At 32.7% G+C, this 17887-nt stretch overlaps 1 protein-coding gene across 2 annotated transcripts in view; it reads right to left on the reverse strand.

The window, feature by feature from the left end:
* The window catches only part of LOC126739385 (uncharacterized), a 51764-nt gene that overhangs the window by 30905 nt on the left and 2972 nt on the right, over positions 1 to 17887 (reverse strand). For both annotated transcript variants that reach the window (XM_050445043.1, XM_050445042.1), the window contains exons 4-9: positions 11618 to 11892; positions 9130 to 9392; positions 6653 to 6914; positions 1065 to 1413; positions 701 to 971; positions 441 to 651 (exon numbers count right to left, since the gene is read on the reverse strand). In XM_050445043.1, the coding sequence (XP_050301000.1) occupies positions 441 to 651; positions 701 to 971; positions 1065 to 1413; positions 6653 to 6914; positions 9130 to 9392; positions 11618 to 11892 (1631 nt within the window). The remainder of the gene's footprint in view (positions 1 to 440; positions 652 to 700; positions 972 to 1064; positions 1414 to 6652; positions 6915 to 9129; positions 9393 to 11617; positions 11893 to 17887) is intronic.

The raw sequence follows: 17887 nt of genomic DNA on the forward strand, positions 1-17887 counted from the left end.
TAGAATATTACTAGAATAATTCATTTCGTCTGTAAAGATTATAATGTGCGGTAGAATTCGAAAAAGTGAACTTTTACCCCAGTTTCAGCCATACAAACCCCTTTTGGTTTCAAGATTCGTTTAGAATAGCCACAGAATGCCTCCTCTTATTTGTAGAGATAATAACTACGCAAGAAACAAATAATTTGAAATTGATTCTGGCCATTACCAAACAACGAAACGTGGTAGAATGTGAAAAAATCCATTTTTACCCTATTTTCGGCCATACCGGCTCCTGGTCCCAAAATTTATTCAATATTAGAAAAAATGGAGTAAACTAAGCTACTTAACGACTCAATTTCGATTTAGGATATTTTTTGAAAACCCGCTATAAAATCAGAAAGAAAACACTTAATAGGCAGCACAAATGACAAAATTTAAACAGTTATTAAAAATCTTACAAGCAATTCACTGGAGGAAGACGACTTATCTTTAGCATTCGGCGTGGTTTGGGTGCTCATATTTTGCAACACAAGAACCCTCGGTTTTTTAATTTTCTTTCGCGGTGACCTGCTATGTTTGTCCTTATGTCTTCTCCCTTTCTTTTCGATAGAGTTTGAGCTGCTGTCGCTTTCCTCGTGTTGTCTTTTTTTCTGCTTACCTTTGGAAGGTCTAAAACATACTTTCGTTACTAAATCAAATTTTCAACCCATTTACCTACTTATGTTTAGTGTCGCTATCGCTAAATGAATTCAAATCGCTAATCAGGGCGTTAATGCTATCGTCGTTCGGTAAGGCGCGGATTTCGTTAATCAGCTGCTCCTTTTGTAACTTTAAGCTTTTCAATAATTGTTTCAGTTTTGACTTTCGATCCTCCGGCTTTTGAAGGGTGAACGCCTTAATGATTTCCTGCACTTCTTCGGCTGAGAACATGGTTCTTGGCTTGGACGCAGGTTCCCATTGTCCCAAGTTTAAGGTTCTTGAATCGTCACCTAATAATTATTCAGCGATATAATGTTATTCAAACAGGAATAAAGTGCACTAATAAGATACATACGATATACATAAAAGAAAACTATCATTACCATCGATAATCTCAAACGGTTCGTTACTTTTCGGAATCTCAGGTTTTCGTGAAGGCAGAGTGACAATTTTCGGTTGTAACACTTTGGCGTAAGCGTTTTCCAAACGGTTTTGTCGCTCTTTTTCCCTCTCTCTCAGTCGTTCTTCGGACATATGGTATCGGGGCTTGTCACTCCCTATTTGGGCGATATGCTCTTTTCTTTGTAACATGGGCAGTTTCTGCATTAGTTCCTCGTACTCTCGTTGAACCCGTTGCTTTTCCATCGCTTTACGTCCACGCATTTGGGCTTCTTTGTCACGTTTTTTCATGTTTTCGTGCCATTCCGCCTCGGAATTTGTATCGGGAATAGCCTATGGAAAAATAACGACATTCAAGAAATATTTCCAACAGACCGGAAGGAAACAAGAGAGAACCTAAAAATGATTTCAACTGCCTGAAAGACATGACAAAAATGTTGAGATCGCTTTGATCAAAGGAATCTCTCGAACTTCCCTTGTTTCCAAAATTTTCGAAATCATTATTCAAATTAACTGCTTTAAGCTTGATAAAGTAACAAAATCGTGTTTCCTATTGAAGAATTTTGTCTAATCCTTATAAGATTGAAGTAATTTACGCTGACTTTCCCAAGGCATTTAATGATAATATAAATAAATTTGTGTATGGTAAAAAAATTAAGTGCTGATTGTGTAAATGTTAAACTTGTAAAACAACTATTCGGGGTGAATGGATATCCTTTATTATATCTAATTAATACTTCAATACACACTGTGAAGGTACCTCATGACTTAAAAATTAGTCTTATAATTCCAATTCCCAAAGTGAATAAACCAACTGTCCCTTCAGATGTTAGGCGTATAAATCTCCTACCAACTGTAGATTAAGATTTTAGAAACTATTAGTTGTAATCAGTTAAGAAAATATCTTGAAAAAAATTATCTGTAGTATGAGGGACAATCAGGATTTAACTCGACACTTTTGTGAATCAGCAATCCATGTTTATGCAAATTGGAGAGAAAATCAACAATGGTTAAATACCTATTGGTGTATTTGTCGATCTTAAGCGTACATTCGAAACTATTGATCGTAAAATTCTTAAATAAAATAGAACTTCATGGGATTACTGATTATGTTTTAAGTTGGATTGATAATTATCTGACGGATAGGTTTCAAAGGAGAAAAATAGGACCTAAAGTGCCCCAAAAAACGGAAAGTTTACTGGGTGTACCTCAAGGAAGTTTGCTTGGGACTCCTATTACTTAATGTCTATATAAACGATCTAAATAAGATATTAAAGAATTGTTTTATACACTTATTTGCATACCCTCATATCTGTCTCTAAAAACGATTATAAGAAACTGTAAATTTATTAAATAGTGTAATTCTTTAAAGACTAAATGTATAGTAGTAGGTTCAGCGACGAATTGTAAATTTTTTTGATTTAAGATTATCTTTATTTATAAATAGTTCCCCTGTAAAGTTTGTTAATGAAATTAAATATTTGGGTGTAGTCTTGGACTCGCACTTAACCTTTTCAATATATGTAAATTATGTGTGTACATAAATAGGGAAAAAGTAGAGGGTTTTTTAGTATATTTCACTAGAAGCATATTATGATATGCATTTCAGATTTCACAAGCATCAGCCAGTGAAATATACTAAAAAACCCTCTACTTTTTCCCTATTTATGTACCCAAATAATTTACATGTATTGAAGAGATTAATTGCGAGTCCAAGACTACACCCAAATATATGCTTCTAGGTGGTTCAAAATATTAATTTATAAAACTATAACCTCACTTTATTTATTGCAGTTCATTATTGATTTCTTGTAACAGAGAAGAAGTACATAAACTACTAACACAGCAAAATAAAAAAAAATCGTGTATTATTGAATTGTAATAAATATATGTCGATTAAAGGCATGTTAAACACTTTAAATTGGCTAAATGAAGAGTAAGATATAAAAAAGGCAAATTTTTCTATGTTATATAAAACTGACAATAATTTAATGCCAGAGTATCTCAGTGTTGATCTTAAAAGAAGCCTGCAGTTCGATAATAATAACATTCCATCTAAACAAAGCTTTAATATTGAGCAGGTAAGAACATCAGCATTACAAAAAAACTTTGTTTTACTGAGGAATTTGCCTTTTTAATAAGTTGCCCGATATAGTAAAAAATGCACTAAATGAACATATATTTAGTAAAAAACTGTTTGTTTACGCAATCAACATTAATATTTTTTGTTATGTATATATAAGTAGCCAAGTGCTAAATAAAAATTATGTTCACTTCATTTCAATAATACGTTTATTCAACAAAATACGATAAAATAAAATTTAGGATTAAAATGTCGGATTAAACAAATGGTCCACAAAAGGTTAACCTTGTCAAGGGTTTATGAATATACAGAGAGTAATACTTTAAACTAAATAGTCAGGAAATTGCTTGTTGTAAGACCCTATTATGATATGGAAGTATATAATAATGATAATAATGATCCTACTGGTATAAGTTTCATTGTGTCTTTTTTTAGCTTTTGGTTTTATCAGCGCTTTATTTTATTTCATTTGAAGTGTACCTTTTTTTTAGCAAAACAGGTTGCACAATACATATTTTAAATATAAAATTAAATTATGCCAAGACAAAAATGCTGCTGGTGGCGCCCTCTGTGACTTAAAAAAAGGTTAATTTTAAGATTTGCCATATTAAAAAAAAGTTATTATCCAAATTTTGTTAAAAATGAAAAATAAATGCTAAATTTAAGGCTATAATTAAAAAAAAATACATTAGGTTTATCACCCTGTATCTTGGCTATCTTTGCCTTTCAGACTAGGCAAATTTAACTTAAACTCATTATTTTTTTTTCAAGGAATCTGTTGTTAAATTATTTACCGTTATTTATGGGTCACCCTTTATATAGATAAAAATTTAAAATGGGATCAGTTATATATTAAAAAAAAACTAGAGTATTAATACATAAGTTTCATATTCTTAGGGAAATTCCTTCAAGAAAAATATTGAGTTTGACATATAGAACATTGATTGAACCACTTATAATGTATGGAATATTACTGTGGGTGCAGTATATGAAAACAGCATTGAGATTTTAAAAACAGAAGTCAATAATATTAAAAATGTTTAAAAAACCTAGACTGTTTCAACTAATAAACTGTGTAATGATGAAATAAGCGACATTAAGACAATTTTCCTCTCAACTTGCTGTTCCTATATTTATAGGCATTACTGTAAGCAAACATTTATCAATCATTATAAAACTAGGTGCAATTTAAATTAAAATATAATCATACTGAAACCAAACCTTAAGGTAGGAAACCATTTTATTCTCGGGTCCAAAATTTTATAACCTACTGCCCAATGAAATAAAGCAAATTAAATCCATAAAAAAATTTAATGCCTCAAATTTGTAAGCTAGAAATTCTTTTTGTTAATCCCTTTCATTCTGGGGTTCTGTTACGGACTTAATTACCTAAACTAGGATCTTAGAATAACAATTAAACCTTTTATGATAAATTAGTTTTAGCATAGACAAAACCATTGTTATATTATGTAATAACTAGATATTTATATTAATATTGTATAGGATAGTTTGGGTATTTTTTCTTTTTTTTTATGAAAATTACCAAATTTTTGCAATCTATGAGACGCATACAGATATCCTTGTATATAGATGCCATTTACTGTATTACCATTATTCTTGTAATGTTATTTGCCTTAATAAATTTGAATTTGATTATCAAGACTACTTTTTAAGTTGCAGAAAAAAAATATGTAAAATTATATTAACTATATAACTATTTATTTATTAATTGAGCCTTTAATTTAAATTGATTCGCGTGTATTTATTTATGATTTGAATCAGACCATGTTGTTTAATTATACTATGGAAGTTCTCATTTAGTTAGTTACCCATATATTTCTCATTAGTTTCCCAACGTATATTGAAATATTTCAATACAATAACGTCTATTGTAAAATTATATTGATCAAGACTAAAAAAAATCTAAAAATAAAAAACACTGTTTAGGGATTGATATAATAGTAAGTCAAACTTGTATTAATTAAATCTTATTTTTATAGGGGTAAACAAAACTGCATAATGGACAAAAAAAACTTTACAAAAAAAAACACACTGCTAAAAAATGGAATGAGAGAGGATATTCATCTAAAAAAAAATAAACAACATAATACTGAACATTCCATTTTAATAATTTACTTAAGGCAATATAAACTTTACAAACTTTCTGAAATGTGGCTTTCTACGGTATCAGAGGAAAGCATTTTTCAAGGGCTTTAAGATGATGTATCACTCAACCCACTCTTTCTATTTAAGATTTTAGGGGTGTAACTCACCCTATCCAAAAAAGGCAAATTGTGACATAAAATGCTTTTTTTGCATGTTTTATAGAAACTGTTTTCAGCGTTCCTAATATGTGGCCATTTCAAGTTTTTAAATTGTTATCCTGTATATACAAATTCCTTATGTTATCATAGGTTAAATGATCAAATTAAGTTATATGTAGATGATACAATTTTAGTATATTTTGTTCGTAATACTATAGACATAAATTTAGCCATATCATTTGGCTAAAGTTAGTGAATGGTTAAGATCGCGGAAATTGACGCTAAACACTGATAAATAATGCTATATGATGATAGGGAAGAAAAATGTAAATAATAATGAGACAATTTTATTTGGTAACCAAACACTTAAAAATGCATCAGTTGTTAAACACTTAGGTTTATTAATTGAAAGTTCATTGTCTAGGAACATGCATGCATATTATTAGTATTAGGACCAAAATATTACCCTTTGTAGGAATATGAGGAAGAGGTACTTACTTAAAAAGAAAATACGTAAATAATTATATTATGCACATATTTACAGTCATTTACATTACTTAATAAGTTTTTGGGGTAAAGCATGAAATCATGGACAACATTCATAAATTCAAATTACTTCTTTATGTAGATCATATTATAAATAAAATCAAGGATCCGTCTATTAAATTTGTTAATGTGAATAGTTTCTTACTCAAACATTCTTACTCCACTAGGCAGAAGAATAAATTGTACAGACCAAAAATGCAATATCGGATTAAAAATCTGTTGATATAAGAAATGTCCACAGAGATTTTAAGTAGTAAGCTGATTCCTAAGATAAAATCATTACATGTATCTTTTTGGAATTAATAAAGCGATTTTTTAAAGAAAAAACAAAGTTTGTAAAATAATTTTTTTAAATATTACTTGAGATACTACCCGAATATGTTAATAAAATTTTAATTTTTTTATATAAAAGAACAAATTGCCAGTATGATTATTCTCTTAATCTACTTCATCTTATACAAAGAAACAAACAACTTTGAATCATAAGTTCCACTAGTTAGAGGTGTTATACTGACTCATAGACTTGCTAGTGCATTAGTCAATATATGGGTCAACTGCCTGGAATTCACCTTTTGAAAAGGTTTTGTTTAAAGAGAATTTCTTAGGTTATTTTGCGCTAATCAAAAAAAAAATCTGAAAAATGATAAATTAAAGGCCGCTGATAAAAACTACATCTTACCTCAACGCTTTCGGGTCCAAGTCTTTCAACTTGTGAGGTAGACGCGGTTTCTTTCTCGAATCTATTCGGAAAATCGTAGTGACGTATTCTGCTACTTTCGCCACTTTGTTGCTTCAAAAGTTTACTTTCAATATCTTTTATTTTTCCCACTGATTTACTGCTGGTCATCGTTTCCATATCTTTCAATCGAACCGGTGGTTTAGCTGGAATCTCTTTGGACGATGGTTTGCCAATTGATTTTTGAATGGCGAATGTATCAGACCTAAAATAATATTTACTTCTATGTGGAAACAAATCTAAACTATCAGGCGTATTAAATAAAGACATAGCATGTTTCTTCATACTGCTTTGTCCGCTGGTACTTACAAGAGCATTCGAGAGGGCGAATCATACTATTTTAATTCAGAAATTGGAAGCTGCTGGTATTGGCGATAGTATGTTAATGTGGACTCAGAGTTACCTTAAAGTTCACACTCAAATAGTAAGGGTACACAATTTCAAATCTAAAGAAATTACTGTGCCTTCAGGTGTTCTTCAGGGTTCCCATTTTGTTCAATGCGTTTATGAATGGCATTTCTAAGTGTCTTCTTCGAAATGCCATTAATAAAGAAAAACTCAAGAGCTCTTTGTTTTGCTGATGACCTTGAAACATGAAGTGCTTTATGTCTGAGTCATCCCTTCATGACTGCCGCTGACTGCAGGCTGATTAGGAAAGGCTCGAGTTGTGGTGTTAATCTAATGGCATGAAATTGAACACATCTACAAGTACCTTTTTTTCTGTTTCTCAAAGAAGGAAAACAATTTGATTTTTGAGTATCAACTCCTCATTGAGTGGAGTGCCCTCTATTATGAAATTGGGAGTTACAACTGATCGCTTACTATCTTTTGTAGAGCACATTGAAGAAATGATATCCAAGGCTCTAAGGATGTTAGGATTTGTGAAACGTTGTACTGTTGATTTTATTGATCTTTTATCTGTGAGACAAATATATTGTTCCTTAAGAAGACCTATTATTAAGTACTGTTCCTATATATGCAATCCTACTCATACTTATCATATTCACACAATTGAACAGGTACAAAGAAAGTTTTTACGTTTTATGGCTTTTAAGTCTGATATTATGCCTCTCGAGGGCTTTCATTATGACTATGGAACTCTTCATAAACGCTTTTCTTTGCCCACTCTGAGAGCTAGAAGCGATGAAGTTGATTTAAAAATGTTTTTTAAACTTATGAATTCTCTAGTGGATAGTCCTCTCCTGTTGGCTTCTAGTTTTTTCTAAGTTTTTCTAGTTCTTTGGTGAATAAAACTGATAAAAATATCATAACTTCATATATGTTTTGCCTGTGTGACCTTTGTTTTGTGTACCTAGAATGATTACAAGGATGATTTGTTTTCATCCTGATCAACAATTCAACAGCTGTGGGAACCATTTGTTGTAAACCAGGAAAAATTGCATGTTCTAACTGCTAATTAGACTACACAACCAGAAGTAAATAAGGTAAATGAAGTATGTTAGGATTCCCCAGAGATCATGAAATGTATTTGATGGGGCTCAGATCATGTACTTAAGAACATTTAAGTGTGGAAATATAATTAGCTTAGGATTTACTTTTCTGACAAAAGAAATGAGATATGTTCAAACGTTTATTCAACCCTATAGGCGCACTAATCCGAGCTTAAACTCATTCATTTCAAGATCTTCTAAATTAGCAAATTCTCTTCCTATAGATGTTGACCTCTTCTTTGCCTTACGAGTCATTTGTGAGTTTGATTAGGAGTGTTCCTTGAAAAGTATTGATTTAGTTGATACTCAGTTTTGTTAAATGTAATGTATTATGATTATACTGTTAGGCATGTGATAAAGATTATTTTTGTATTTTATAGCTTATGTTTTAAGTACTCTGTCATATTATTAATGTAGGTAGTTACTTTGTCTGGTATTTGATTGAAATTTGTCCCATAAATAAATTAATAAATTTAGAATTAAACAACACACCAAGATCTTTAGATTTACCCTTATTATCTCAACATTATTCAGATTGTTTGAAAATTTAAGCTGGTTTTGTTTGTCGAAAATGTTATGATTTTTCCATTTTGTAAGATTTCGGTCTATTCTGTTGTCTGTACACCAGTTATGTAGTTCAGAAATATCTGTCTGCAGTTCATTAGATATCCTTTTCAAATACTGCAGATCGTCTGCAAATTGTAAGCATAATGAATTTTTAAAATGAATTGGGATGTGGCTATTAAACAACGCAAAGAGAAATAGAGCCATATGCGATCTTTGGGGCACATTAGAGATAACTTCTATGTCTCTTGATTGATAGGCACCTATTTTCACGGTTGGTTTTCGTTTTGCAGAACCAAGATAATAATGGATCACTTACACCATAGGATCTTAATTTAAGTAGTAAGATATTGTGGCCGACGTTGTAATTAACGTTAGGAAATTAAGACTTGGAAGTCTTCTTACCTGATTTGTGAGTCTCCACTTTCAAATGCCGATTTCCTCTTAGTTTTAAAGTCTTTCTTTGGGCCACATTTACAACTCGGTTTGTATCCTATGCCATCATCGGTCTGTACAGCGGCCGTCACTTTATTTTCATCACTTTTAGGCATACAAGGGCATGACTTATGGAATTTTGTGCAAATGCATTCTCCGTTATTAGTGTTATTTGTAGTGGCTTTACTTGGCACATAAGTAAAACGTTCTGAGGTGAAATTGTTGTTTGATGCCTTAAAAAGAAGAATTTAAGTACAGTATAATTCCTCTTAACCGGCTTCGCATTAACCGGTCGACGGATTAACCGGCCTGTTTACAACAGCCGAACGCAACGCAATATTTTCCAAGAAATTCACCGGCGAGGCGATTCGGCTGGGATTTCCCCGTTATTACGGAGAGATGTTGGATAGGATTATTTTGTCGTTTTGATCAGTTTGGTTTGTTCTTGCTGTGGGTACATACAAAACATAACTATTTCCTTGACAATGAGTGCAAAGTGCAAAAGAATTGTGTTTTCGATGGATACACGTTTAAAAGTGTTAAAGCGGATTGATAATGTTGAATCTGTGGCGAAAATCTGTGCAGAATTTAATGTTGGAAAAAGCACTGTAAATGACTGGCGAAGAGATAGGCATTCGATTGAGGAGTTTTGTTCGAAAATGGAATCTGATAAGAATCTGGGCAGCCGTTGTACGAGAAAAAAAATCGATTTGCGAGGTCGTCGATGAAGCTTTGTGGATCTGGTTTCTTCAGGAACGTCGAAGAGGTACACCGATTGGCGGTCCAATTTTGAAAGAAAAAGCTCTGGCTATCCACCAGAAGATTAATAATGGAGGCGAATTTGTGGCAAGTGATGGTTGGCTTAATCGATGGAAAAAGCGACACGGAATTCATTTCGCACATGTAAGTGGAGAAAAACTGTCTGCTGATACTTCAGGTGCGACAGAATTCAAGACTAATTTTGGTGAAATGGTTAAAACAGAGGAATTATCTCCAGAACAAGTTTATAGTATGGACGAGACTGGGCTAAACATTAAAATGTTACCAGAAAAAACTTTTCTAGGCAGTCATGAACAGTCTGCCTCTGGCTTTAAAAAGAACAAAGAACGTATTACAGTGGCCGTTTGTTCGAATGCAGCGGAAACTCATAAAATTCCTCTTTTCGTTATTGGCAAGTTTGCTAAACCACGGGCATTCAAAAACTTGAATCCATCGTCCCTTCCGGGCTATTATAAGTCACAAAAATCAGCGTGCATGAATTCAGACCTGTTTAAAGAGTGGTTTAATTCAGAGTTTGTTCTAAGAGTTAAAAAACATTTAAAAAGTGTTAACTTGCCTATCAAACCAGTTCTAGTGTTAGATAATGCTCCAACCCATCCTTCATGACTGTGATGTAGATGACATAAAGATTAGTTTATCTTCCTCCTAATGTGACAAGCTTAGTGCAACCAATGGATCAAGGAGTGATCGAAAGCTTAAAAAGACGATACAGGCGTAAACTTGTTTCTGAAATTCTGCAACACTCGGAGAGTGAAGACAAAGGTCTTTTAGAAGTCATCAAAAAGATCAATATCAAAGACGTTATCTATATGTTAGCTACAGCATTTCAAGAAATGCTCTCTTCAACGTTTATTAAATCTTGGAGAAAACTTTGGCCAGATGTTGAGAATCTAGTTGCGATCTCGAATATTGCAGGTACTGAAGAAGAAGAAAACAAATCTACTCTACAAGACCTTCAAAAGTTAACGGGTAACGAAGCATTGCAACTAGAAGATGTGGAAAATTGGATGATAAGTTGTGACAATCACCTTGAAAATGAATTTTTGAATGATGAAGAAATCATAGATTTAGCAACCAAAGAACCAGAGAAATATGATGAGAGTAGTGACATTGAAGAGGAAAAAACGATTTCTCATAAAGAAGCCAAAAATGTAATGGAACTTGCATTAAAATACATTGCCAGCCGCAACATGAGTCAACAGCAATAGACGTTTTGGTGATTAGAAAATGGAGGGATATCGCATTCAGAAATTCACTGAAGGTTAAAAAACAGAAGAAAATCACTATATTAAACTTACATACATATGTATATTTGTTGATGTAGCACCTTCATGTATGTAAATATGAAATACATAACTATATAAAGAATATTTCTCCATTATTTTATATTTATTATGTTTATATATATGTGTAATACTCTCTTCAATACATATACATATGTACATAACATAGATAATGAGCATAATATAATATGTATTATGTACACATATATAAGTACCCTTCGGATTAACCGGCCAAAACAGCAACCGGCCAGGTATGCAGTCCGAGGTGACCGGTTAAGAGGAATTCTACTGTAAATACAAATGAACCTAATATATCAAATGTTCTTTTGCATTGGCATTTTTCCTCGCAAGTTAAAGAAGGCCACTGGTGCAGCTATAAATTAAATAATTTTTACCTGCGGTTCCACAAACGGTTCAGAAACAATATCACAGTAATCTGGCTGGAATCCCATAAGTTGTCTCTGTCTGATCCGATCTGATATACGCGTATCCGCAGGAGGTACAAATTTATGATCGGCAGGACGATTTCTGAATTCTTCAATAGCTTTCTGATGTTGCTCCATTATGTCCCTATAGGATTTTTCGTTATATGCTCTTCTGGGTTCGCTATCGAGCTGATCAAGATCTAATGGCGGTACCAATTTAGTAGGCTCAAGTTTGTTTATGAAATCTGTAAAATCCGAATTCTGTATTCATGTTAAAATTACAGTAATATACATAAGTCAATAATTAAAAATAAAATACAATTGAAGTTGAAGAAATTGCATGAAATTGCAGGTTATAAATAAGCATAACTTCTGCTTCTGAATGTGAAAAGTATGAAGTTTTACAAAAAAGGAAGGTATGTCGTCCAATAACTCAGCTAGGTATGTTCTTGGGAATTTGTTGATGTTTGTGGCATGGATGTGGAGAGAAAATTTGAAAGATTTATGTATTTTTTAAGGAATGCTTATGTGTGGTCATTCTTTAAGAAATCATATTGTGTTAGGTCAGATCAAGATTCAATAACATAAGTCGATTTTCAGCGTTGAATTGGTAAGAAGCGCGGTTACTCTTTTGGTTGACAACTTTGACAGGCAAGGGTGACGTATTGTTCCCCCACCACTTAAAAATTCTGATCTAAAGAAACAGTCGCTGAAATGAATTGGTTATTAGGAATCAAAGAGTTTATGTTTTTGTTTTCTGTTTGATTAAAAAATGAAGTCGAATTTTTTGATTTTTCAGAGCCTTAGCCACTCTTTTCTCTCAAATAAACTATTGTGCTTGTTTGTTGGATAATTGGATCTAAAATAAATTATTTGAAATGTTCTCTCCTTTAATTTAACTTTTTTTTACTTAAAGTAGCGTCTTAATACTTTACTATGAAATAATTGAACAGAATATAAAATATGTATGTGTAACAAATATAACATAATATAAAATTTCTAAAATAGGTACCATCAAGCAAATTGCTTATCGTTTCCAGGTCCTCAACCTTAACTACTACTTGTTCTCCTTGATAATTTAAAACTAATTGGTATTTATTTTTCTTAATTTACAAAGGGCGCACACCATATCGCAATCCGCAATCAATTTTTTACAATCTAAGCCTAGCCTTCTTCTGGACTGTATAACAGAAAGAGCCCAAGTTCAAAACCGGGTAATAATTGGTAAATAGCCAAACAGCTGATCCGTGATGTCACGTGTTCCCCTATTTTGGTTAAAACCAGAATCGCAGAAACGCATTGGTAAATACCAACTAAGAACCGTTCCACGCTGAAAATCGGCTATAAGTTGGTTCATTTACAGACTAAGGGTCATGCGGGAGCATTTTACTCTGCTGGGTGAGTTGAGCAGGCAATATGCTCACTTGGGTCTTAAAGAAGATTACAGGAGATTTAAACTCGTTTATAAAAGTGTAAAGGGTTTTATTATGATACCATTGAATTAATTAATTAATTTCTGTATAAAAGAGAACACTTGTCCTGCTTTGTTAAAGAATCCATTGATAACTCCAATTTTTAAAAAGAGTGATTCAAACTTGCCTGAAAAAATATATAGGTCAGTCTCATTATTGCCTCTGTTCTCAAAAATTTTGCAGAAATGAATGGCAATACAAATTATTGAGTATTTTAATCAAAATAACTATTTTGCAGATTGCCACTATGGTTTCAGAAAAGGTAGAAGTTAGAAGTTAGTAGTTATTTATGTTTAACACTTCTTGATTTATATTTTTATTATAACGTAGATTTATTTTATTTACATGAATTTGTTTTTGTTTTTGAAAATGATTTAAATAATTCTTATTTATACACAAGACTATAGGATTGAAATAAGTTTGATTAATTAAATGAAATAAGTTATTTTTTAATTTTTGTATTTCATTATTTAAATGAATTTTATTATATCTATAAAATTGAATTCTTTCTCTTTTCGTAACTACGAAAAGTAACATCGTGACATGTCGAGTATTGCCGCCATTAAATAATCTCCTAGTTGGGGAAGATGAGGATCCTTACCTGAAGTGAAAGCAACCCACCGTTACTCTGAGAATAAACGCTGGTCCTCCAGGTTGGGGGTTGACGCATCGGGTTAACTCTTCGATAATCACAAAAAATGTTAAAAAACCTAGCAACAAGCCTCGGTATAGATTGGAAAAACGAAAACGACTGAAGTTTTGGAACATGGAATGTACAAGGCTTAGCCAACCAAATAAATGACGCGATGTCAGAAATTCAAAAACTGAGAAGCGATATAGTCTTAACAGAAACAAAAAAGAAGGAAAGTGATTCGGAAAATCCTGGACACTATGCCCATTTCTACAGCAGAGTAACAAAGGACAAAAGACCTCAACAAGGAGTGTCAACTAGGATACGGACAAACCTACGGTGACATCATGGGAGCCAATAAACCACAGATTGACTAAAGTAAATCTAATCATCCATTGCCATAAAATCACAATAATAGGGTATATGGTACTGTAAATGAAGATGCCCCCATTACCATAAAAGAGAAATTCTACGAACAACTTAACACTGAAATTCAAGATATTGGCACAACCAGAGAAATTATAATATTGGAAGATAGAATCGCAAGAACAGGGAGAAGAAAAGAAAATACGACTGTTGGACAATTCTGAGAGGATGTTACGAATGAGAATGGGGAAAGACTCATATATTTGTGTGAACAAAATGATTTGAAAATACTGAATGGTTATTATCGACATAAAAGACATAAAGATAGAAACAGACATGGATACAAAGAACACGCAACCTCAAATCAATGTATTACATTTATTGGATATTGTTTGGATACATTACATGTATCCAAACCATAATGTAATTTATAATAGCAATAAGGCTCTCTATAGAATATTTCATGCAAATAACATTAATCTAAATAGAATTTTAGAGTCTAATCATGCCAGCAATTTTGGATCAGATTTGGCATCATTACTGTATACCCATATTTTAAAACATTTCAAAAGTAGCATTTCATCAAAAAATGTGTCCACAATAAAACCAAGTAATCAACCTGGACTTCTAAAAACTGACTGTGATAAGAATTCTTTTTTATAGATAAATACTCAGAAGATGAAGCTCACTCTATAAATAACATTGAAAAATAAGCATGTGAAAAGTTTCAGTAGTTTTATTTTAAATATACAGTCTCTAAGAAATAAAATGGACGAGCTTCATCTTTTACTTGATTCATGTGATTTTCCTGATATTGTATTACTAATTGAGCACTGGTTAAAGCCTAACGAATGTTTCTTAATATCTGATTATATTCCTATATCAATTTTTTGTAGGCAACACTCCATACATGGAGGAACAGCTATTTTAGTTAAACAAACAATTGAAGCTTTTTTCTGTAAAATTAATAAGTATGATAGCTTTCTGTTGGAGAAGGTTTTTGAATTCTCCCTTTGTTTTTGTAAGCGATTTAATTTATATGTTCTTTGTGTTTATGGACCACCCACAGGAGATATTGGTATGTTCCTGGGCAAACTTGATTCTCTATTATCCTAATTGTCTCTACACTCCATAGTTATATTAGCTGGTGACTTTAATATTAACTTTACTGATGTAAGCTTGCTATCATATTATACATCCCTTTTAAGTAGCATGCAAGCATGTTCTTTCACCCACACATATAACATCCTCATCTGCAACTAATATTGATTATTTGTGTACAAATTTAAATGATGTGTCATGTAGAGTACTCTCATCTGGTATTTCTGACCATGAAGCCATTCTCGCTAGGATTCTATGCAACACTGTATTTCCTTCATCTCATTATATAGGAAGAATTTTCAGCAGAGCAAATTTCAATGCTTTTTCTTCTACTACAGCTTTGGTTAATTGGAATGCAGTTGAAATGGCTCCTGACCCGTTTATTCTATATTATGATTTCATGTGCCATGTGACAAGATTAATCAGTGTTTTCCTAAAAAGAGGCTTAAAATGAAAAATAGAAAACCATGGGTCACAGCAGGCCTCAGAACTTCAGCTAAAAACCTCCGTTTTTTGGCTAAGTTGTGCAAGTATACAACTAATGCAAACATTATTCTTTATCATCAGAAATATCGTAGTCTATACAGAAAGACGATAAAAGCAGCAAAGGTTAAATATTATAGTGACCGCTTGAATGTGTCCTCAAATAGGCAGAGAGAATGTTGGTCAATTATAAATGACTTCAGGCATTCTCACAAGAAAGTTTCAGAACCAGAAGTAAGACCAAATAGTTTAAATGATTATTACTGTAATATTCCTCATTTATTGCTCAAGGATGTGAATACTAATATTGATCCTTTGCATTATATTCAACAAGTTCAAAATTCTTTTTTCTTTTATCCTGTTACCCTTACTGACGTTGAAGATGCAATTAAAAGCTTAAGAAACCATAAATCAGCTGGAGCTGATGGAATATCATCAAAATTACTACTCCTTTTGCCTGACTCAGCATTGAGTGCCTTAGCTTCTGTCATAAACAATTTCTTTTATAATGGCATCTTTCCAGCATGTTTGAAAGAGGCAGTGGTTATCCCTCTTTATAAGGATGGAGATTTGAGTGAGCCTTATAATTTCCGTCCAATTTCTATATTATTTACCCTCTCCAAGATAGTTAAAAAACTTGCAAAAATCAGAATTTTGTCTTTTTTGCAACATAATTGCATTTTATCTGCAAATCAGTTTGGATTTCGAACGGGAAAAGGGACTCATGACGCTGTTTTCGGATTTTTGGAGAGTGTCTGTGTCCTTAAATTCTGGAGAGTCCGCGGGTGCAGTGTTTTGCGATTTATCCAAGGCATTTGATTGTGTAGATCATGGAATACTGCTGTCTAAGCTCAATAATTATGGCTTTAGAGGTGTGGCATTGCAATGGCTGGAATCATATCTGTCTAATCGTACCCAAAGAGTTACAGTATCTGGATGTTTATCCAATTCCAGATCCCTTAAAACTGGAGTACCTCAGGGTTCAGTGTTAGGACCACTATTATTTTTGCTCTATGTAAATGATTTGGGTCCATTAAAACTGCAGGGCAAAGTGGTTCAGTTTGCTGATGATACCATCATTTTATGGAATCATAGAGATTCTGATAATTTAGAGCCCAGGTTATTAAGGATCTTAAGATTTTATCGGAGTGGTGTGCTGCAAACAGGCTTGTATTTAATGTGGGCAAAACCTTTACTATGGGATTTAAGTGTGACGTTCAGGGCCTTATGTTTAGTGAAAACTCCCCCTTGCAATACAAAGAAAGCTGTAAGTTCCTTGGTATTACCATTGATGGTCGCCTTCGCTTCGAAGATCATATCCTAAATCTTGCATCAAAATTATCCTCTGGATGCTTTGCAGTAAGAATGGCGGGGCATGAGCTGGGAGGGGTAGTTGTACGTTCAGTGTACTTTTCTCTTATTGAGTCCCATCTTCGTTATGGCTTGCCTTTTTGGGGTTTAAGCAACCAGGGATTATTAAACATAATTTTTGTGATTCAAAAAAAGGCAGTTAGATACCTATGTTCCGCTGGGTTAAGAGATTCTTGTAAACCTCTCTTTATATCCCAAAAAATCCTAACTCTTTTTTCTCTTTTTATCTTAGAAACAGCTACTCTTATTCATAAATGTCCTAAACCTCCCTCTAACACTGGTCATATGACTCGCCAGGTTAACGATTTTCCTTCCAAGATTTTGTTTTGTCTTACGTAATATAGCACATTTTCTTTCTTTCAATTATAGATTATTGTATCATAAACCAGGAGTCAAAGTTAAGAGTGCATGATGTAAGAGCATGTAGAGGACCAAATTACGGAAGTGACCATTACTTCCTAAAGACTAGTATAACATTTGACCCAATAAAAACGATAGAACCGGATACGAACTCGGAAACGGAAAACTGATTAAAGAAATAAGATACACCCTTGAAAGCTTGGGGCATGATAGTGTAAGAGAATTATACATGAATAGACTGAAGGAAAAACTAGATACTAACAATCAGTTTCATTCTGTAGAAGAACATTACGATCATATAAAAGAATCTATCCATGCAGCAGCCAATGAAGCACTTCGCCCTTATAAAAAAAATAGGAACAGAGGAAAACCCTATTGGTAGGACCAGTTTATTAAAGCAAAAATAGAAAACAAAAAGCGAAAGTACTTGAAATACCTAAATACCAAAAAGAATGA

This window comes from Anthonomus grandis, chromosome 8 (assembly GCF_022605725.1).
Source record: "Anthonomus grandis grandis chromosome 8, icAntGran1.3, whole genome shotgun sequence".
Classification (NCBI taxonomy): domain Eukaryota; kingdom Metazoa; phylum Arthropoda; class Insecta; order Coleoptera; family Curculionidae; genus Anthonomus; species Anthonomus grandis.